Here is a 25,136-nt window from a genome sequence, read left to right as displayed (position 1 = left end):
ACAACTAAATAATTGAATTCAGGGCGAATTTCTACATGGTTAAATATACAGGTTGTAACTTTGAACCTCTTGCAACCTCTAACTAAAGTGATTCACAAAATGGACATGATACATTAAATATTATTCTAAAAGAAAGCATGAACAAATGTTTATTGATTTCTCAGTTTGTATATTGTATATCATAATGTATACATAACACTTCAAAAACTCTCTTTCAATTCGTGCCATTTACATAGGCAATTTAAAAAATATAAATACACATGTAGAAAAATAGGGGAATTGTATTAATTTTAAACTAAATATGCATTAATTTATTATACTGTGTGGGTGAAAAAGTAATGAATAAATTGGATTTAGGAAAATTAACTTTTTTAACATTTAAATTAACAATATAAAATCACATTTTTTAATTTAAAAAATGTATTAAGCCTGATGTTAGAGAAATACACGAATCACAATTGGTAGATAATCCCCAATCTAAGTTCATAAAATAATATTGTTTAATTAATTCAATATAATGACTACATATATGATCTATCTTCTTGTAGTCCTATAAGGACTTTAACCCATAACCTAGTGTACACAATTGCTATATGTACTTTAAAAAATACTTTCATGAAAAAAAATCAATCTTTTGTGTTGAGTAGAGTATTAAATCAATGATAGATGAATGAGTGCCTGTTTATATGGTTATATCATATGTGACCAATTTGTCGAGGGGAAAGCATTGCCGCATTCCGCATTAGTGGGGGGGGGGGGGGAGACATAGCTTCATCACATGTGAACATAAGAGGAGGAGCATGTTATTGGAAAGTACACTAACCCATCTACATTACATTTGTTAACTGTGTTGACAATGAATCCTACATCTGGTTTCCAAAACAATTTATCTTTGCATTCTATATTGCATTTCTTATTCAAACTAATATTAATTATAAATTTTAATGCTGAAATTGAATATTGAATGTAATGAATCACTAAAGACACATTTATCATGTTGTAATGTTACATCATATTATTTATGATTAGCCCATACACAAATTGTCATGAAAAATGTATTCATTATACAATGGCCACTGTGATTCCCTGGTGTCATTTTATTACTATAACAGTTATTATTGTTCAACATAGGGTGCAATAAAAAGGTATCTGTGTTGGGGAGTATAGCCAATCATCTGTGTTTATTATATAGATAACAAATTAACAATCATTTATTGGATCTATTGATATTATTGGAATTATTTGTTTATAATTCTCAGTGGTCGAGTGATAAGTATTACACCATCCACCATCATTTATTACAATGTGGATCATAAAAAAAGGAATTTTATTAGTAATAACAAAATTATCAAACTTAAATACATTAGCAGTTATAGACTTATAGCCATGGTATTATGAACATTTATAAGAGAAATACCCTGCAACTGTTTAGATAATTATTTCAACTACCTTGTGAACTCTGTTAATAATAATTTTTGATATGAAAAAAGTCAGACTGAGTAAAAATTTTTTATTAGTTTGATTGACAAACAAAACATATAAATATTACATAACATAGCAGTAATCTGAATAGAATCGTTCAGTGGCGTAACGCAGATGCCTGAGGCCTTGGTGGTCCTCCAACGCTGGAGGCCTTGGGCGTTTTTAGCTTTTTCGACATATTTTAATGCCTGTTTTTTCCTCTTGACACTGCTCAGGGGCCCCCATAAACTCCGGGGCCCCTGGGTTTAGCCAGTGAGCGTTCATAGCCGTTACGCCAATGGAAACGTTCCTTGTGTGTAATGGGTACAGAATTCTTGCCTTAAAACTTGGTTCCTACTAGAAAGCAAGGACGTAACCACACTACAAGCAGTTTGACCAATCATGACACGATGGATGACCAAAACAATCGCTTGTGATTGGTTAATTCGCTTGCATTGCCCATACATCGCTGTGTTGCGTTCAAGTGGGAACCCAGCTTAAAGCTCTGTCTACACTATCAAACTTTATGTGACAAAAGACAAAAAAAGTGTGATGTGCCCAAATATGGCAGTGATGCTTAAATAATGATAGTGATATGACATCATCATCACCATATATGGGCACATCACATTTTTTTTATTTTTTTGATAGTGTAGACAGAACTTAAGAATGCAAATACATGCTTTGTACACGTTTATAACAATCTAAATTGACATTGTGTATAACCTGTACCAATTGTTATAGAATCAGCATGTTTGTGTGTTGCCATCTACTCCTTGTGATTCCAGAATAACATTATGGATGTAGAGATTTTAAATAACTGATTTAAAGTAAACATCTTTGATAAGCTCTTCATTTTATTCATCCTCCCTCCCCTTTCAGTATTGATATATTTTTACTTAGAAATGCATATACGTCTAACAATAACCAATGAAATTTGATTTAGAAACAAATTTACTTTTAAAATAAAAGCAATTCATTCTGATAAACACTAACAGTGATTCTAGACAACCTACACAATGAGTGCAAAAGTTATTCTAAAAAATCAATGAAAATTTGGTGAAGAAAATGCTATAGTTAAATTTAGATATTTTTTAGACAAGGCCTGTAACCTCTGTACATACATATGTACAAGTTTTATATCAACATTATAATATGTACATATAACTGTGCATTAACTATTGACATATTGAGTAGGTTACCCAAATAAAATTTCTCAAGAAAGCCATGCTAACGATAAAATTCTAACTTTGGATTACTACTAAGCCTAAAAAATATGGAAAAATATTCACAGTAATTTCATAGAAATTCATATTTAACAATGATAAACGCATCACTACTGTGTGCTTACTCATAATTGTTTTATTCGTTTACGGGGTGGGCCAAACGGTGGCGTTTGTGCGCTTGCTAAAGCCCGGAAAGCGTCAGCTACAAGGTGTGGTTGGCTTCGTACCATGTTCTTCCATCCAGATGTGTCCATAACATCTGTTGCATGTCTGTAAGTTAAACAATACAACAATGATGATTACATTGATTTTAAAGTCTTATATGTTTATATAATGTTTATATGACACATGTTTACTAATACTACACACATTTTTCATTAACATGTTTTTGTAGGTCAAATCTAATTAATGTTCAATTAATTAATTTTGTTATTGTTAAATATTTAAAGTACTTATTTTTCATCATCATTCTTATTGTATTTGTATATGTTTTTATTTTGATCTTGGAATAAAAATGATGATGAAGACCAATCCCAAAACTGCAACATTTGGAATTTCTCCTAATTTCTTCAGTTAGTTTTTCTGAGGATGGTAAAAGTGCATTAACATGGATAGTTTATCAGGTTATACTAGAATTACCAAATGCTGCAAGCCCTGCCAAGTACTATTATTATAAAGTTTAATTTATATGAAATAGGATACATTTAGACTGATAACTGCAGTTTATCCATAAAGCTCTGTCTAAACTATCAAATCAATTTGACAAAAAAAGTATGTGCCCAAATATGGTAGTGATATGCCCAAATATGGTAGTAATATGACATCATCATGTCCATATATGGGCACATAACATTTTTTTGTCACATAAAGTTTGATAGTGTAGACAGAGCTTTAAATCATTAAAAAAACATGTTTGATAACAATATTGTCATTTACTTTGTACTGGTAGTGCTTGGCAGGGATTGCTATTTTTAATGTGTTTGTAAGTTCACATGAATGTATAATGCTGTTGGGGTCTGTTTCTGCTGCATAGAGCCGAGAGCCATTTAACCGGTTTCTAAAAAATTGTCCTGTTTCTGCTCCCAAGAAATTGGGGTTAATTTTTCACACTGTTTTTAACCGGTTATTTTTATGCAGCAGAAACAGAACCTTGGAGTATAGTATCAGTTTTACTTACGTATTTATAAAGTCTATTGCTACTGCTTTAAGTTGTTCAGCACTGTGAAGATCCGCCAGTACAAGTACCTCAGCTACATTCTCAACTGCTAAATTTGAACATAATGACTCTTCACATAATACTTTCAACCTTTCAATTGCATACTGCAAAAACAAATAATATTTGCTTATGCTTATTATATTGCTATTTTAAACACAAAAAAAATCTATTCTATAAGCTTTTATTTTACAACAGAAGCCAAAAATAGGACATGCTTATATTGCTCTTTTACAAAAAAAAATATTATTTCAATTTAATTTGATTCTATATAAGCTTTTCTTACACAACATAAGCCAAAATGTGTGTGTGTGTGTGTGTGAAGTAGGTGAAATAGGTACCCACTGTAAGCTTATAGCTTTTAGTGTGGGAATCTGTTGTATTGTAAATGCATGTAAAATAAAACACTTCTTAAGGCCAATTTACACAGACTAACGGTATTGGTAATAAATATAAAATCTATGTTATTCCTTATGTCCATTACACACAACACGGAGCGGACGGGCGGACGGTTTCTGCTGATGATAGTTATACAGATTTTTATGCGAGACAAGCTACGCGGTTTTCCGCTTGCCGTTACAGCTCATCTGTGTAAATTGGCCTTTGGGAGTGGAGTTGTAATTTTGTCCTTAGAAAAAATCCTGACATGTGATGGGACTTCAACCCAGGACCCTTGGAGTGGTAGCCAAGCATCATAACTACCAAGCCACAACTCCACTCCTTTAAACATGACATACACGACACTGGCAAAAAGGTGTTGCACATAAGCCAAGGATTTACGATGTTATCTGATTAAAATCACACGTACACAATCTTCACTGCTATACGCTGTTGAACTGTGTTTGCACTCGAGCATAAGAAATATACACATATATGTAACAAACTCTGTTGTTTTGTGGCAGTAGAAACAATTTATTTTGCCATGGAAACAAAAACAAAATGTAGCACAAATATTTTCTCGAGACCAAAAGTGAATAGCTGTATAGTGCTAAATAATTATTTCTAAACACAAATAAATATTGATAATACACCAGATTCTTGATACTGTATCTACAAATATGGCATAATTTGTCAAGTGTCATAAGCAAATGCTGTGATACAAAATCACATGTGTGTCACATGTGAATCTGTATCATGGAAATACTTTACTGCCATGAATTCTACTCGATTTTTTTACCTTATCTGCAGCTGCTAATAAATCATCGGCCATTTTTTCCAGGTTTTGTGCTTTACCAGTATAAATAAAGCGTAATATCTCACGCATTACTTCATGATCTACATCTGTTATCTCAACCCTATTGTGTTTACTTTCTTCCATTTGGTGTTCAAACATTGCATTAAAGACGGGCGAGCGAGCTGTAAGAATATAAATAGATGCAAAAGTGAATCAAGATGAAAAGCACACAGTGTATAAGTATCTTGAAATGGTAAAGTACTGTAGCTAAAACCAAATGTACAGTATTATTAATGAAAGGCGCCGATTGAGTAAATGTGAGAATATAATGTAAAAGTATAATAAAAAAACTACAACAAAGAAACATAGAAATCGGTAAACAATTGCATATCACATTATAACATGTATTCTTGCTATTTAATTTGTCGCATTTCATTTGGAATTAAACCTATCCACTGAAAAAGTGTTATAATGGTGATAATTAATGCTATCTAATACATGTTAAGCTTTCTGTAATCATTTTGAGAATTTTTGCCACGAGACGTTGACTGATCGCGTTCGGAAATCAACTTATTTAGATTTATGATGGATAAATTGAATAAAAGTAGGTGTATTATAAACAAATAATGAATGTTTTGTATTCATTGAATGGAGAGAATATTTTATTCGATAAAAAATTGACTGCTCTATTTTTAACTCATGAAATATTCTCACCATCCCACTCATAAACATTCATTATTTGTATACTAATAAACTTGAACTGAAGACAGTCTTTCTATATTTAATACAAACCTTCGGAAAAAAAAAAAAAAATTCCACAAATGTATACGATTTAGGATGGTATATATACCACTTTATAAAGTGATGTTATCGGACAAATATTATCTTTTTAAATGTATATTTTATTTTCAACCTGTAATTGGTGCCTTGCACTGTTGGTTGTAAGAATAAAGAATATAATTTTTCAAAATCAAAAAATTTTGAATAATATTTTCATAACCACATTATCAAGATGGTGGTAATTCCATTAAGAAGAATCTGTATGAGCATTTCTGTGTGCTTAGTACTTAAAGGAATTAGTATACAACAAGCATAATGGCCTCAGCAAAGTGGTGACAGAACCAGTATTAATGAACTGGCCTAGCTTCAGTTACGAGTGCTTCTAAGATTAAAGAGGCTTTTAAACAATATCACAATATGTAATTTTAATAGGACGATGAACTGGTACTGTAGTGCTTTAGCTATCCAGAGATGTTTGATTTTTAACGAGTATTTCGCGTTAAGAGATGAAACAAGAGACAGATTCTGTTTTCCGACGAGGATTAAAGGAACAATTTTTAGGGGTTGGTTTCAAAATTTCATCATAATTATGTCAGACTATCCAACTTATATTTCTACTGAGCTTGAAGGGATGGTGGGTGTAATTCTTTTAATTTATTAATTTAAATCATAACCGTTGAAGCATTTGGGCTAACTGTAATAGCCATAAGCAATGTATTACATTTTACACATATTGATCGAATGGGTACATATTATTTCCCCTTATTAGGTGACTTTTCAACCCTATATCTTGAATGAAATCACTTAAGTGCTTACACAGTGATTATAAGTCTATCAAATTTTCTATGAAATGTGCAGCATCTTATACATTACTCGTTTGACCAACAAGTGGCAGTACAATTTAATAGAATTACACACATAAAAATGAAACACAGGTTATAGAGGTTCAGAATACACACAAAGAAGATTTAATGCATTTTTAGAAAGCTGTATTGATAGCTTCAAGTTTAGGCCAATGTCCTCTTACCTGCTAGTAAAGCTTTGTGTGCTTGGTATTCCCGTCCATTGACACATAACGTAACATCACTGAAAGATGACCTCTCTAATAATGTGTTTAAATCATCGTCCAATCGGCATTCGGGAACTTTTAACTGCGACTGGCTAGATTGACCAGATATATTTACAGAATCTTGTACAACACTGACCTGAATTGAGGCAATAAAAAAAACATTACAGGCTTCAAATAAATGACATTACATCTAGAAAAGATGATATAAAAAACTAAGCATAGCGTTTGAAAACCGAAAGTAGTAACACCAAACATTTTATGGGCTTCAATGAATGCTCATTTGTTTAAAAAAGATGATACAAAACCATAAAATGTCATTTCCGTCTATAACTTTAAAGGCCAAAAGTTGAATTGATGCTTTAAAAGCATTTTATCTACAGCGGAAGTAGACAATATAAGTCTCCTATTCAAAGGTTACAATTTATCTGAATAAAACAACATTTAATGAGAATTATGGAAAGTATGTGTTGAAATATTAAATAAGAAATGATTATTACACTTCAGTACTGCAGTATCTAAATTGTGTTTACTCTAAACCTGTTTATTATTCAAGCTATCAGAGTAATCATATACACTGTCTATTTGTTTATTTCAGTGACCGCATAATAAACTTATATTTAAACTAAAATCATGCGTTATTGCAATAAAATATATGTAGTGGCTGCAGTAACTGCAGTATTATTATCAAGGAAAATTTTATTAACTCACATTTGCCTATTGATTCTATAAAAAGAACCATAAAATAACAATGGTGACTTTATCATCAGAATTACTTATAAAGGTAGGTATTTATTATCGTCCTTAAGCTTAACTGGAAACTTCGATTAGGTCATCTACAAACTCATGGCATCCAAAAATGCAGTGCCTACAAAAATCTACACACCAGGAGATGATCTACTTTTTTCAAATTGTGTTTTTTAACATGCACTGTACTGTATGTACATGGGACCATTGGCTTTACATCCCATCTGAAGGATGAATCAATGTTATCTTGCCTAAGGTTACGCTAATGACCAAAAAATAGACTTATAGAACATAACATTGGTTTTTTTTTCACAACATTTTTTTTCCTAATATATTGAGAAATTAATTACTACTTACTTCACAAAATAACGTTAGCCTATCATCTGGAAGCAGCCCATTTGCTTCCTCCATTAGAAAATCCCGTCGGATGAATTTTTTAAAACCCCAGTCTTTCCCTTGAACAAACCTATACGCACGTTGACTCTCTGAAAAAATAATAATAATAATAGACTATAGACAAAACTGTAGTAAATCTTTATCCAATACTTTTAATAGACAACATCTTAGTCTTTGGTTTTTAGCTGTTTTGGTTGGAAATTTTCTATTAATACTAAATAAAGGTAAATACTATACTTTGAGTTCATGTTGGTTACAGAAAAAATTTTAACATTGAATAATTACAATTTTTTCCTGTTCTATGCTCAATTTGATTGGATACTATCACTTAAATAGTCCCAGTGATGACTTTATTCTTTAGATGATTGTTATAATTATATATTGAAGAAATTATGCTTACACAACAACATTCCAAAAAAGACTTATCATCACATTTAATTGCGTTATTAAAATGTTACCATAATTGTGCTTTTTATAATCAGCAATAGTTAATAGGATATGACTAGAATGAAGATTGCATTTACAACAAAAATCAAATTTATAATACCATATTGGATTGGAATATTCATATCAATTCAATTGCATATTAAATAGCTTTTACAGGTTCATATAGTTCAATTTAATTATTGTAGAAATACACAGAATATGTATGAAAGCATAAAGAAGAAAGAACAATCGAATACAAAGAAAACACATGTTATACACTCATAAACTAAACATTGTTTAGTTGTTATACAGCCGTATATAAATTCAATATGTAATGTGCTCTGGATAAATAATAATTAGTGGAAAACAGGCTTTACATGGATGACTTTAAACTATCTGATAAAGCTAACTTTAATCTACGAGTTAAGACCAGTATTATGATTATTCAAGCCGTAAATCTTCTAATAGTAACCCACACTCTAATAGTAACCCCCTTCTAATAGTAACCCATCTTATAAGTCAATCTATAATAACCCATGGGGGTTAATATTAGAGTCACAAAAACTATTGACAAAATGACATTTATGAAGACTGGTCGTTTATGATGCATCCGTATTTTAAAAACAAGGAGATAATGCATGTTGATCTCGGGAGTGGGGGAGGATTGAGTGTTTTTGAGTTTATAAAATAAAGTAGTTCAAATAAATTTATTTATTCATACTGTTTTATTATTTTGCTATGATTTGCTAACCGGAAAAGTTGGGGTGGGTTACTATTTTCAGGTGCCAAATTTAAGATTAGTAATAGTAACCCACTACTCTAATAACCCACTACTCTAATAGTAACCCACTACTCTAATAGTAACCTCCCTTCTAACCCACCCTAAAAAACAATCAAAGAATAATAATTTACAACCCATTTTTCTTACCCATTGCTTTTGTTTCTTCTCTTTTTGCATTCAGAATGGAGAATTTAAATTTTGCTCTGACTTCACTTTTATTGCAAGAAACCAAGAGGAGATAAAGGGATAGATAATCTTTGCTTTCTTCATCTAATCCTTTAGGATTTACCCGTAGGCACCTGTAATTTAAGAAAATAAACATTTTTATTTTATTTTTATTGATAGAAATCGTGATCTCGAATAGTATCTGGCTTTTCTGATCAAAATACACACTTTCATATTTTAAAATTACAATAAGATCATGTACAGTACCAGCAGGATATTCATCCAGTGAATCTCATTTGTATCAACAATATTTTATCAAAACATAATTTAATTTTACAACATGAAAGAGGAAAAACTATGTCACGTTTTTATATTTAGCATGTAGATGAAAATGAGATTGAAAATCAATGATAAATAATACTAAGTACAGTACATCCTCTTACACAACCTAAGTGCCAAAATACGCTATAAGTCAGTATACCGCAAAAGCGTCAACGTTCGTGTTTGATACATAATTAGCCACAAAGCCTTCAAATTAGGACATTGCACAAAAAAAGAACGCTAATTGAAATCAATTAACAGTGCAGAATTGAACATTACCCTGTTATTTTTTTTCAATCAATCCGGTTAAACTCTGATTTTATGACTAAGTTAAACCATATCAAATCAATACAATATTCAAAGCCGTAGCAAAATATAGCCGTTTCTTAAAATTATTGTATAAAGCTCTGTCTACACTACTATAAAACTAATTTGACAAAAAAAATGTCATGTGCACAAATATGGTAGTGATATGACATCATCATGTCCATATATGGACACATCACATTTGTTTGTCACATAAAGTTCGATAGTGTAGACAAAGCTTTGTATACAGTATGTAACATGGTTAAGGGGAAATTCTGTTCACTTTTCCCTTTATCCTAATACAGAATCGTTATCAGATATTCACCAAAAACAAACAATCTCCTACAAAATAATATAAATTAACAGCAAATGTTATATTCTCCTCACATGAACTCTATCATCATCACGTATGCAAAAGTCAATAAAAAAAAACATACAGTATGTTGTTTGACCTTGGCAACCATATGTAGTCTTTGAAATGTACATTACAAAAAGAGGTGTTACATTATTTAATAAAAGATAATGAGTTCAATGGTGAATATTCGCAAGGTAAAGAAGTATGTTTTATTCAACATGGTTTAGTACAGTGGAATAAAACATTTAATCTTCTTTAACACATTTAATATTCATTATTTGTATACCGTAATCAATTATTAAGTTTATCCCTGATTTAAAAAATATATTTCATGGGTCAGAGCCATATATATAAAGAGTTACGACATTGAAAATTAGAAGCCATTTTTGTGTCAAAGAATTCGCACGCTGAGCGCGCGCGCGTCTCTTTTGTATAGCGTTTTTTTATAGTTCATGCATTATTTTTAGATTTTTTTGTCTATGAAATAACGCTTATATTCCGTTTTTATTTTAGTAATTAATTTTATTAATGGTATTAATTTGGTAACATATATATATTGTGTCTATAATAACAAAAGAATAAATGCTAGGGCCTACATGCAAGTCAGGATACATCAAAGCATGAACCAATACAAAAAACACACAAATTCACCCCTCTTTTTATACAGTATATGGCTCTCTGTGTGTTTTTGACACAAACTTTCAGAGACTCGTTCATCATTTCATTTGTAATAATTTGCCTTTATTATTTTAATATTGTTCATAACCTATTCAATATATTAACAAATATATCCACGACACTTTATTATTTTATTTAGTCATCAAAGCATGCATTATGAATTGAAAATATTACATAATTGTTATTAATAGGACGTAGTTATGGGATGTTTCGTTCCAAAATCAATCAATCGAACTTTATAATGTATTAGCGCACGCGCGCGCAATATTCTTTGCCGCAAGTACTTCTGTACGCTGTGCACATCAATATTTCACCGTAAAATGTGCAATTACATTTTTTTAAATATAAGAAAAAGTTTAAAGTATTTTCTTGCTCCTATACTTTACATGCAATAACGGAGACAAGTTTGACACAAATTGATCTGCATATCACGTGACTATAATCCAATGTCGTAACTCTTTATATATATGGCTCTGTCATGGGTGTAGTGATACCGCCATCTAGGATAACACACTATTAGGTAACTATATTTTAGGGATCATGTCAACATATTTCTACTAGTTACTGCAGTAACTATTTTTTTTACTGCAATAACATTATAATTTTACTTTTCTTTCAATGTACAGTAGTTTATGAAGCAGCCATTGCAATAAAGAGATAGAGAGAAAGAGTTTCTTATTTTATATTTGTATAAATAAAAGAGGTTAGAGTTAACAAAATGTAGTTACTGCAGAAACTGCAGCAGAATTGACATGGTTACCATGAGACACCTGAACAAATAGACCATGTACATGTACAGTAATCATCTCTTACCATTCAAATGTTAACTTTAAAAGGTACAACTGGGAAAACTTAACCTAGTTGATTATTATAGGCACTTAACCCAGTTAAATATTCATATTATTATTAATATACTAAATGTTTGTTTTTACAGTATGTTAAATTATTATAATGTATCTTTAATGAAACGGCAAATTGGAAACATTAAAACTGAGAGAAAACTGAGAGAAAACTAAGAGAAGATGCACATTTATCACTTGGCAAAAGTGATTACTTAATTTGTACATCTTTCTTAATATTTTTCCATCTTTTTTAAAAGCTATATACAATGACGAAATAAGTTCTTCATTGCTATCAACATGAAAAACGATATATTGGTGACGTCACAAGCTTTACTGACAAGAATCTTGAAATCTGTGTCTTCTATGTGGGGTGGGTGCAATATTAAATATTATAAATTAAAGAAAGGTAATAATTATTATTATACCTACAGTATGGAGGATAGATGTGTGTATCTGATGGTTAATAAACAAATATTTATTTTAATATAATAATAATACTTTTAATTTAAAAATTAAAATTTAATACTTTTTTTGGAAATATTGTAGCAATTATATGAATGATTCATTTTAATGATTAACACTTTATTTTCATGTGATTTTAATAATTTTAATCTAAAGGCACATAGTACACTACTACCAGTATGTTTGTACAATGAAATCAATTACTGTAAAGCCAAAAATGTTCGTGCGCCCTTTATTTTCGCGACTTGATGAGACAACAATCCCGAAAAATTCCCCACTCTTATACTTAATTATTCAATCAGAGAATTCAGGTAAATAATTGTTACATGTTAAAATAGATTGCCTTAAGGGTCGAATATTACTTTACCCTAATGAACCTCTTATCAAGTAAGCTTGCTTATTAAATCCATCAATGCTGTGAACCTACCCTCAATTAACCTCTTATTCGCACTTTTATTACAAATCCAAATTCCCTAATAGAATATCATGTTTCTCTTCGTTCCTTTGTTATGCATTATTGATTTAGCACTTTTTTTTTCAAATTTCCAAAGGATGTCGGGAATAATCTGTTATGGTACATCTGCTTTGAAGGTAATAAAAAGGGTTGTTGGTTCATCTGTAATTGGTAGGGTTGATTTTTAAAACGCTATTTTAAATACAAAAATTCAAGGTAGGGTTGTAAATCAAGGATGGTAGAAGCCATGGAAAGAATACAATACAAAAACCCACAGAGTGTTTGTTGTAGTCTATAAACCTGTCCTGTCCAGGGCTTTGATACGAAAAGTTAAAAGTTCCTACAGTAGAGAATCCTTTTACCATAATGGACTAATCCATCAATCACGCCCATCCCAACGTGCCACCATCATAAATTGTATCAAAACCCTCTTTCACAAGAACACAGACTATTGTTGGTTTATCCAGGTAAGCTAGGCATGAAATAGACTGTGGTGGTTGTTGAAACAATGATAATAATAATACATTAATATCATGTCTAACCTAATACAAGAGTGTTATTTATACAGTGCAAGGCATACAGGTTAATGTACTGTGCTGAACTCAAGGTAATTACAATTCAGTCTTGATTCATTTATCAATATTGGTTAATTATTTATAGATAATCATACTTTAAATCTGAATAGTACAGCAACGACCTGGGAATTTGTATGGCTAAGAAACTTAAAAATACATTAATAACCTCCTTGGCGGAGGTAATACTTTACATGTCTTTAGTATGATGTTAGTACTACTACAGTAGTCTATGAGCGCAGCTTAGATGATGGTGGTGTGTTGGGATTTTCCCATTTGGAGGCAGGGTTCATGGAATGTACCATTGACTGATAGTGGTGAAGTTGAAGTTTTATGTATTCTAGTTGTAATGTTCTCATTGGTTCATCCAGGTAAGCTAGGCACGAAAATAGAAAATAATAATTTGAGGCAGAAAACACCAGTCACAATGACAACAAAATAAAAAGGTTACAAACTACATAACAAAAACACAAAGTTCACAAGTCATATTATAAGGATGAATGATATTAATATGTAATATCCTGCAAGGAAAAAGTCGCACAACAAACAAGGAAAACATAGTCAAAATAACATGACAACAAAGGACAAGAGAGAGATGGCAAATAAAAAAACACAAATCATGATCAGTGTTATCATCCAACCTTCACATTTAAGTTCTTTCTAAAATCCAATATAAAATATAAAAAACAGATTTATTGATTCAGAAACCACAAAAATGACCAAAAAACGTACCAAAACACACAATAGAGATAACATCAAATTATGAAGGAATGTAAATTTAATATTAAATTTATGACTTTACTTGACCTTTTAACTTGTATGTAATGATTCGAAACTAGTGCATTGTTCATCCTTCAATGCACATCACATTTTACATTACTTATTATAGTACATGACGTGTGCATACTGTATACCGCTGTTCTGATGGTAAATCAATTCCACATTTGAATGTAACCCAGAATCTAGAGACCCTTGAATGTTGTCATACCAATTAGTATTAACATAACAACATGAACCTCATTTTAATCTCCCAACATGTCATAAATTGACTATAAAATAACCCAAGAATAATATCAGAAGAATGAATGAATAATCCATGATTTATGTGTAAGGCTAAAGGTTTTCCATGGGGTAGGACGCTGCCGGGGGGTGTGGGGGGGGGGGGACAGCATACTTCAGGGCAGTTAGCAACCATTTTCAGCAATGTCAAGAATAGACCATGGTGGTAATGAAGACCATGCTGGTAATGTATGGTTGATTTTTAGTATCCCCTTGTTTAAAGTTATGATTTTGTATGCGAATTGATTTACCATGGTAGGCCTACTGTAGTTAAATAAAGTTATTTTTTTTATTAGTAAATGTATAAATTTATGTGATAGTTTATTACTTATTTTCCATGGAAGTTTACATAATTGCAAATTAGATTTAAATATATGATTGATTTGAGTAATAATTTCAACATTTATTATCACACTACAGGCTGTTTCATGAGGGCGATACAAATCACTTATTTTCAATCTTCAGATGCTACAGTAGGCTCCTGTAAATTACTGTACATTGTTTATAAAGTATTTTAATTCTTCTGTCTACAAAAAAAGTGTGATATGCCCAAATATGTATTGGTAGTGATATGCCCATACATGGTAGTGATACTGTATGACATCATAATGTACATATATGGGCACATCATATTTTGTTGTCACATAAAGTTTGATAGGCTAATAGTCTGTACACAGTCGATACTCCCGGTTTTCATGCTCTGTTGCTGATTTGTTAATAAAAAGCATTGCAAATTTCCCATGCAAAACCATGGATTGGACTTTATGATATTCTTTAATACTGTAAGTTGAGGTGACTTTGAATGAACCAAAATTGGTAATACATCAGTGAGTTTGAATGTACGTTGTCGTCATTCAACTGATATCTAGCTGATTCTCTTATTATCTCCTTTAAAGGAAATTAAAAACATATGACAGTAAACCAGGATACATAGTGAACAGCATTTTAAATGCTGACCTTCCTACTATACTACTGTACAGTACTACAGTAGTTGGTTAAGTATGCTGAACAAAGAAATAAATTAATTTGTAAATTTATGATAATTGATTGGGTTGCAAAATCTGAAATAGTGATTTTTATAGTTAAAAGATCAGAATAACTATTAGTAGTTTTAGTAAACAGATTACTAAATAACATTTAAAGTAGTTTTTTCTCCCTGTATGCTCACATATTTATTGAGTTAAGTGAAATAATAATATTTAAGAAAAATTTGACACTTTTCACATGTGTAATTTGTAATACGGCCACTGTATTTTATTTTAAGTGTATAAATGTAAAACATTTTTTTATATTTTTTTGTAATTTACTATTTCTTAATTTGCTATGACCCAAAAATTGTCTTTAAACAGTAAATAACAAATTTAATATTCTACCATTTTTTATACCCTTTTTGTTAATATTAATATCAATCAATTTCTAATACTGTATAATTATTAATATTAATAATTAATAAATATAGTATCAATAAAAAATACTGTGTTAATGTTTAGTTAGCTGTTAATTATGTGTATTTTCTTTCAATTAAACTAACTAATTGTAGCAGTTTTAAAACTTCAATGATATCAAATATTTCTAAATAATTTCTAAAGTTGGTAACTTTTAAATTAATTCAACATTGTAATTTTAACACAGATGAGTGCTTCTTCTAATTAAGTCAGTAATATAAATGACAATAGGCCTAGATAGAAAGCCCGTCAATGGAAACACTTTACAATAACACTTTTTCAATGCAAAAGCAATTTAATACTGGATAAAAATCTCATTAGCCAACAAAGATAGCAGTCATGGTTCAACGGTTAAGTGCTTTCAGACCAATCGCAAAAGATAGCAATCATATTTTCTACTGGCCAAGAAGAAAATAATCAAATACTGTAGTATTATTAGTCAATTTTTTTATTTAAATTTAGTAAAGCTCTATCTACACTATCAAACTTTATGTGACAAAAAAATGTGATGTGCCCATATATGGATATGATGTCATATCACTACCATGTTTGAGCATATCAACTATAGTACCATATTTGGGCACATCACACTTTTTTTGTCAAAATAATTTGATATTGTTGACAGAGCTTTAAAGTGTTTACAGAACAAATAAGGAAAATGTCAATAACCAATTAAAAAATGATGTTAAAGAACAAATTTGACTTGGTGTTCGATCAATAACTAATTATTGCTGTGCATTTTTCATCTGCAAAATACTGATTTAATTTACCTCAATTTTGAGATTATAGTATATTAAATTAATTATTTTAAAAGTACTCATGATGTACAGTACATAAAAATAAAAAAATGTTTAAAAATATCAACAAACATTGAGTAAGCCATTTTAAATGTACTATGTCCCAACATTCACATTTTACCTGGGAGACTCTTACTGTATACTCCCTGTTTTTCACAATTTTTTTCTAACTTACAATTACAAAGATAAACTGAATCTTGATGTGTTGTTTTCTGCAAATAAAATAATTCTAAAAAATTCAACAAAAAAAAATTGTTTTTAAACCATTATTGTACCACTATCTGCGGTCATAAATAGGATTCTGGCACACCACCGCTTGTTGCTGTCCGAAAAACGACCACCTCTCATTTTTTCGACTACTTCAGATGTTGGCTAGTAGTATGATATAAAATATTGTATTTTTCCATTTAGTCTGATTTAGTCAAGCTAATAATGAATACTTTAAACATTAACCTAAAAATGACTAAAGTCAGAACAAGTTCAATGAAGACCTTGAAGGCAAACGCATTATCCTTGACTGCCTCATTAGCTAGTCAATTTTATCAAACTCTGTTTTTATTATTTAAAATGGGATTTAATAAATTCTACTTATACTGAAATGGCACGTAGCGTAGAATTAATGAATAAATTTAACACATGATGTACAATTATATGTTGTCTTACCTTTTTTAATAGATGAAAACAGCATGTTGTTAGTGTACTGTATCAGTAAATTTTAGCAAACATTTATTTCAGGATGGTGACAAAATTAAGTATGGATTTTAAATTAAATCGTAAAAGTAAACGGAACGTGTACAGTACACTGAGCTACATTAATACACAGATTATTTTTTGTATATTATTATTATTAAGCAAAATCTCTTATATGTTCACAGAAGAAAAAAAGAAAAAAGAATACTAAACTTAAGCATGCTTATTCCATGTTAATTCTTTCATTAAATCATTGTAAAATTATACTCAACATGAATTTAAACAAAAAATAAATAAAATTACCACTTTGTGAGTGACATAGATTTGTAGTGATCCTTGGGCAATTTTTTTCCCCTTTTAACATTTTTTTAAAAATATTTTGTATGCATCCAATAGCAAGTAACTTGCCAATTACACTTTACAGGATGGATAAACTATATCATGCTTATAAATTCTTAGGGAGTGAAGTAGAAACAGTCAAGAGACAACCCTGTCTCTACTGTAAGTCAGGATTGAACCCTAGACCTAAAAACATTCTACAGCTCCACTGCACATGTACTGTACTCTATAATATTAGTATGTGGATTGTGCAGTAAATAATACCGTTTTTTACTGTGAATACATGCACACACATAATTAGCTACACTGTAAAGTAGTAAATTCAGCTGGTAGTCACAACAGAGAAAAATAATACCTTTAAATAATAAAAGAGGGTTAAGATGTCAACATGTGATTAATTACGGTTTTGTATTGTACCAGATGGGTAGAGAGATCTTGGAGGCATTCTCCTTTTAGTAATTTCCTGAAAATCTGTTAAAATTATTGCCATGTCAATCACTCTATTAACTCAAGAAAAATATAATGAGAGAAAAGGAGAAAGGCTTCTTTAAAAACTAATATTTATTAAACATATCTATTAATTATTAGTGCAGATGCTGCCATTTTGTGGGTACAGTACTTTGGAAAGAGTGTTCTTAAGCCGATTTTTCACTAGGCGAATTTGTTCGCGCGAATCTAACGTTTCGGAGAGAAAAAAAATCGCCTACTCTCTTTCCACTACATGAGCGAATAGCTGCGACGTTCATGTTCCTCGCGTGGGTGCTGAGCTTTTCGCTTTGCATTAGTGCTCATGAAAGCGTCATAGCTCATTTCCTGAGCTCTGATTGGTTGCGCAATATTTCGCTTCGCAAAAAATAGAAACAATTCGAACTAGTAAGTTAAGCTAGTTAAGAAAGGACCAGACAGGAATATTTTGAAACACAGAAACTTTAGAATCTTTTAATAAACATAAACAGTAGGCATTGATGCATGTTTCAAAAAAACTCCGCAACACGCACAAATTAATTAAACTGACATTTGGCTTGCGCAATAATTAAAGCATAATTTAAGAAACAGTATTATTAGTATCGTATCATTGAAATTTTCCCATCAAATTGATTATATTGTATTTTTAGCAGCATTTGAATGACGTACCGGGAAGAGAAAAAATATCAAATGCCAACAACCTATTATTATATTTACAGTAGCATGCTTTCCTGCAGTAAAGAATGTCACTAGACTATGATTACATAGAAAGAACTAGAAAAGTCACTCATATTGAAAGAAAAAACTGATTCATTCAATTTATGCTTTAGTTGAATTAGAATATTGATCTGCTTTCTGACCCGATTTACTATACTAACTGTAACACTAACAGGGCCAGCGAAGGTAAACAATTTATCTCCATTAAGTGAATTCCAACCAGGATGCAATTCAAAAACATACAACGCTGATTTCACCAGGTAACAAGCTATGGATCATTTCACCAGCTATGGATCATGAATAATAATAATGATTGACTTACCATTTTAATTTGTCGTTTGCTCCAGATGAAAATGTTGAGCTTTTCAGCACTTCACCCATCTCTTCACGACAAAAACTGAAGTTGTTGATAGCCCACATGTAGGAGAACTTGACCACTTTAACCTAATATAATTTTTAAAAGTTTCATATCATATCGGATCAAATGATTAGACAGAATTATCAGGCTGATATTATATTTAGGATTTAGTGGCGTAACGCAGAGGCCTGAGACCCCTCATTTAGGAACCCAAATGCTGGAAGCCGGGCGTTTTTAGCCTTTTTTCAACACATTTTAATGCCTGTTAATGAATAATATTATCATATGTGGAGATACAGCACTCTGGCTCTAGCTTAGCCTGGACATTATTTGTTGTGTTAAAACATCTGCCCACAACTAGTCCTAAGTTCACCAATGTCCTCAAGCTTTTTTACTGCCCATCTCCTTGCCTGTCAATTAACGATGATACCATGTAATTGTAATGGAAGTTAACCGGAAAATGCAATTCATTTTATACTACAGATATCAGCAATGAAATGCTGGTAATTTGTCAAGTGCGATTCGATCTGAGGAAATACTGCAGCATACGAATACATGTTTGTATGTTTTCCTTGCCGCCATGTTATTAATTCTATACACTCTTTATTGTTGACTGTGGTAGAACCCCTCCTTTGAAACAACCCTATTCAGGGGACACCACTAAATGGGACACTGGTATTTTAACACTTTGGCCAACCACCATTCATTGAATACTCTATCAATATTATGGAGGTGTCCACTCTATAGTGCTTTTACTGTATTGGAAGGTAACTTCTTTTCACACTATCACTAAAATTGGCTTAAACTTGTTACAAATAATACAGGTACTGTAACTATTAGTTTTACGTTAGTGCCAAAGGAAATGATTCCCCGGAAAAAAAAAAAAGAATATCCAGCTCGCTCCAAAAAAAATGTATGTTTCTCTACAGTTCTTCGTTTAAATACTACCTTTGTTCAGTTTACTGTACGTTCATGCGCTTTAACCTTATCTTAATACTAGAGAGTCAATTCATTTTAACTATTAATGCCGTTGCAAGTAAACCTAGATTGATTTCTAAGTGTTTCTTTCAGATACATCTTCAAATCTCCATCACAATCTCGCCGCAGTTGAATGCCTGGTAAACGATGTAAACACGATAGTCACGATGATGCAGAAGACTTATCTCAACTATTAATGTCAGAAAACTAAAAGTGAAAGCGGGTCTTGAAACAATAAATCGTGACAGACGAGGAATTTGCTGCAGACAATGATCTTAACTAATGCTGTGAACTATATCCTAGATGTAATAAGAAATCATCTTGCGATGTCAACCAAATCCCATAATTCAGTAGTATTCTTCAGGTTTGTTGAATCTTATTACAAAGGCACACATATTCTGTGAAGTACTGAACTATTTAATACAAGTTGTGTAATTGTATTCAATTTTAATTGTATTTTATTTTTAACCATGTGTTGAAGTTGCTTTAATTTAATTGTTTGCGTCCCTTGTCTTTCGTAATAAAGACTTTACAATTTTTTGAATTAGACTCTGTCTACACTATCAAACTTGTTTGACAAAAAAAGTGTGATGTGTCCATTATGGGCACATCACATTTTTGACACATAAAGTTAGATAGTCTGGACAAGGCTTTAGATTAATTTTAAATGAGTAAAACAAAAGGTACCTGTGTGTAACACCAGTTTTCCGCAACAGGGCTCGACATCACATCTGGCGGCCTTGGACTGGGAACGCGTGATGTCGCCAGTTTGCTTGATTTTGGCGTATCCACCTCGATATAATCTACGGTAAGGAAAATAAGAGATTGAAAAGAAATTACAAACTAGAGAGTGGATACAGTACAATGCGAAATGAATAGAAAGTTTGGTGAACATCCCTATATCAATAATGGAAAAATCCATTTGAACACTAATGCTACTTTACTGTATGATGTAATGTATAATGTTGTTTTGACTTTCCATTTGATAAAACAATTTACAGTACATATACAAATGAATATATTGCAGTGGGAAATCCCAATTCCATTTCAACTATGATTAATGGTTGGCATTATAAACATCATCTAAATTTCTTCTCATAAATATCACCAAATTATCAAACTGTAAACAAGGAATTTTGTTAATTTACAAACACTGAGTATTTTTTATTTTTACCTCCACAAAGGAGGTTATGCAATCACCTCGGGTTATGTGTGTCTGTTTCAAGGTAATACGTCAAAACTTAATGGATTTTTACAAAATTTCGGCATAAAATCTGACCCAACAAATCCCCATAGATGAACATACATTCAGACTCGGTTTTTTGACCGGATCCGTATCACAACATTAGAATGACACAGAAAAATAAATTTTTAACCATACTACTGTACTGTACATTACTGTACATTACAAATTACAGAATAACAAAACGTTTACTAAGAATCTACATGTGAGATCATTGTACTAATTAATTCACTAATTGTCTCATTAAAAATGAATAAACCATAAAGAGTAAACATTATTTTATCACATAGTTTCTAATCTAATTTTTTAAATATCCAATTTCATATCATAATAATGTTTATAATAAAACAAGGCTAATTTCACAATAAATTACACACTAAAGTTGATTGCTCATCAGTATGAAACATTCACGCTAAACAGAGCACGCTCAGAAACAGATCTACATAACCCAAGGGGTTGCTTCAACGAGGGCAAGTAAATATCGTTGATATACGGTCGTAAGTTTTCAGTTGATCTGTTTCTGTCGAAATTAAATATTAATTTCCCATAGGAATGTTCACAAAATGAGAGTTCTAAACATAATAATAAATGCTTTAAACAAAAATCAATCCAATTTGTATTGTTATAGTTATGACCCTATAATAAAGTAGCACGAGAAGATTGGATACAAAGTATTATGTTAATAAAGACAGAATGTTTAAATGTGAAGTCAATTTCTATTGCCTACAACAACTATCACAAATGTCAGGAAGTGCCAAGAAATACTGCTGTACGATGCATTGTTTATGCCAAGAAGTTCAACTGCACATGCTAATATTGAACCCAATAATTCTGAGAAAAATCCATTCATTCACAGAAACATTATTGTTACTTTACTGAAATAAGACAATACACAATATACAAAATGATTTACCATCAGGCAAAGTGAAACAATAATTTAATCATGTTTTAGTTCTGTTGTAACAGTAACATTTGGATAAAATTTTCAAAAAATCAAATGTTGTGTTTAGTACCAACAATTGGTTTAAATACCATCCTATATACAACATAATAATCATTATTACAGAATACCCAATATGGGATTTGAACTTCCAACCTCAGGGCAAACAATAAAACACTGTACTCTGTACAGCAGTGTGAATATACAGTTAGTAAATCAAATTTTCACAGATAATTTTATGACTACAAATTTTCACAGGTGAAAACTTGTAGTTAAACCAAACAAGGTCAAGGTAAAAATTGTATGGTATTGTTCCAAATAAAATGCATACAGTACAAAAAAGGGTAAAAAAACCCACAAATTATTTGTTGTCATAGAAGTTCATCTGTTTTGTATGGACAGAACTAGCCCAACATAATAGTGGGTATAGTATTAGTAGTAAAAACCTCTTCCCTAGCCAAGAGCATGTCAAATAGTTTCTTTGTGAAGAACAAGATAAGGATCCATTACCAACTATCAGTAGAATAATTCATTGCATAAATTATTGTAAGATAAATTCCTTGATAATAATTTAGGCCTACTGTGCAGTGCAACTTACAAAAGTAGAGTGCTCAATATTTATACATGAGAAAAATGATCCTACGTCTGAACTGGAGCGGTGAACAAAGAGGCATTTTTTGCTTGATCCACAGATTAGCCTAAATAGCCAAACTGAGCTAATTACTGTAGATCAATATCAACATCCTTTTGTTTGCAAGTTTTATTGTTTTTATAATGGTACTAATTTAAAGTCACTTTATATGATGCCATGATGATGGGAGGGTCATAATGTATGTAGTACAGGATTGTACAATCCCGACGCCACTTCAGAAGGGACTTTCAATACTGTACTGTAAACTGTATATCAATAATAACATTTATACATAAGTTAGCTTTGCATAAAATTTGCAATAAAAATGTTTAGAATCTACACATTTAACAATTTACATTGTCCCTATATTATTATTAAAATAGTTTGCAGACAGATCCAGGATTTTTGAACTGGGAGTGAGATCAGTACCAGTTACAGTTTGATAATAAAAACACTGTGTCTGTGGTGACAGAAGAAATCAGTGCAGTAGCGCTAGATATACTTTTGACCATCACCTCTATGAGTTTGCCAAAATTTATTTTTAAAACAACTTTATTTACCATCTTTTGGTACTGTAAGTACATTCTTTAGCTAGGCCTAGTGGCGCTACCATACATACAAAATACCACTCCACTACCACTCTGTGAACAGTTTTGTTGAGGTAGGATGACAATTCGGCCCGGGACGATTCGAGCCTGGAACGATACGGCCCTGAGACGATTCGGCACACTTATATTTATCGGCTTTGATATGCATTTTATAAGCATAAATAAGATTTTTTCCCCAAATTTTATTTTCAGAGAGACTATGGAGTAAGATGCAATAAAGCAAACAAATTGAAAACATTGTCGAAAATGATTATTTTACAATTTACGCCTTCTGTTGGCCGCTTGGCGAATGAGCAATAAACAAAGTTTTCGAAGTAATAAATTGAATATAAAATTAAGTTTTTTTTGTACCGGGTAGTTTATTTTATATATTATATCAACATTACCAATATCAATCAAATACGGATTGTTAAACACCTTTAAAAACTTGATAAATACCAAAAGTGAGACGTTTCGGCCTACAAAGTGGGCCGAATCGTCCCACCAAAAGTTGAATCGTCTCATCAGGGCCGAATCGTCCCGGATTCTTCATGGACATGCTTATTTTTGTATTCATCTTGACCTACTGTAAGTAACAGGGAGGTCTGGGTACTACTACCTAAGCCTAGCTAGTAATGCTAGGCTGCATGCTATCAATCATATAGGCCTAGCCTAAGCAATTTTTGTATTGTATTTAAAAAATGTTATTTTATTATAAGTCAAAAACTAGGTTAGTTAGGAATGTGGGAAAGGACACTAGATAGGCCTAGTTACTAGCCTAGTCGTGTCTAGCATTATACGCCTGACTGACGAATATACTATGAAAACAACACTAGACTGCTGAGGGTACTCTACAGCAGAGAGGAAAGTGTACTTTGTGGTGTCACAGCAGCAGGCTGAAAATGTTTACACAGGCTTCTTCTATTTTGGTCAGCCTGTCCTACTCGCCACACTCTGATGATGCCATGTTTCATACCTACAGCAGGTTTAGCACTTACTAAAATACGTGACCTTCTAAATCCTTTGATGAGAAGTTAGTGAATCCAAATGAGAACAGTATATTGTCAATCAATCTCAACGTTTGGTTAAAACTATGACATATTTTAAGAAAATTTCGAGTACATTCAAGATGTCTTTCTTTACGTTGCATTCGATGTCTACTGGTTGTTTTTTGTTCGTAAATTGACAGACGCCCTCTATAACAACTAATAACTTTCAACACGACACCACCACACAATCCTCATCAATCCGAGATATAATCATTGGGATTTTTACCGGAGCTATTTACCTTATTTTCATGCGGGAAATTTCCCATATAAATTACAGTATAAAACGCTCGAATTAATTTAGAGCCAAATTATGAACAAATGGACTGATAACACCTATAACATATCTATAGTTTAAGTTATATTAGGCCGACCCTATATATAAGAAAAACACAAGATTAGAAACTAAATGTGCT

The 25,136-nt window shown here is 31.4% G+C and overlaps 1 protein-coding gene across 1 annotated transcript; it reads right to left on the bottom strand.

Annotated features, from left to right (window-relative positions):
• Positions 1–118: 118 nt before the first annotated feature.
• On the bottom strand, positions 119–24,832 carry LOC144839478 (speckle-type POZ protein B-like). The gene is made up of 9 exons (XM_078694856.1): positions 24,673–24,832; positions 20,961–21,076; positions 19,260–19,381; positions 9,418–9,569; positions 8,025–8,152; positions 6,882–7,059; positions 5,078–5,256; positions 3,865–4,007; positions 119–2,957 (listed from the first exon to the last, which is right to left on the bottom strand). The coding sequence occupies exons 2-9, from the start codon at positions 20,997–20,999 to the stop codon at positions 2,813–2,815; spliced, it is 1,086 nt and encodes a 361-aa protein (XP_078550982.1). The 5' UTR covers positions 21,000–21,076; positions 24,673–24,832; the 3' UTR covers positions 119–2,812.
• Positions 24,833–25,136: the final 304 nt, after the last annotated feature.

The sequence above is a fragment of the Antedon bifida genome, chromosome 1 (assembly GCF_963402885.1).
Source record: "Antedon bifida chromosome 1, ecAntBifi1.1, whole genome shotgun sequence".
Taxonomy (NCBI): Eukaryota; Metazoa; Echinodermata; class Crinoidea; order Comatulida; family Antedonidae; genus Antedon; species Antedon bifida.
Note: the sequence above shows the minus strand (reverse complement) of the source record. Positions and strands in the feature narration are given on the sequence as shown.

What these genes read in the sequence shown, in the direction of transcription:
- LOC144839478 (XM_078694856.1), bottom strand. Translation starts at nt 20,999, where the DNA reads ATGTCGAGCCCTGTTGCGGAAAACTGGTGTTACACACAG. An exon ending in GCAAACGACAAATTAAAATG is followed by an intron (nt 9,570 to 19,259) that starts GTAAGTCAATCA and finishes CTTAAATTACAG; the next exon opens with GTGCCTACGGGTAAATCCTA. An exon ending in TATTAGCAGCTGCAGATAAG is followed by an intron (nt 4,008 to 5,077) that starts GTAAAAAAATCG and finishes TTGTTTTTGCAG; the next exon opens with TATGCAATTGAAAGGTTGAA.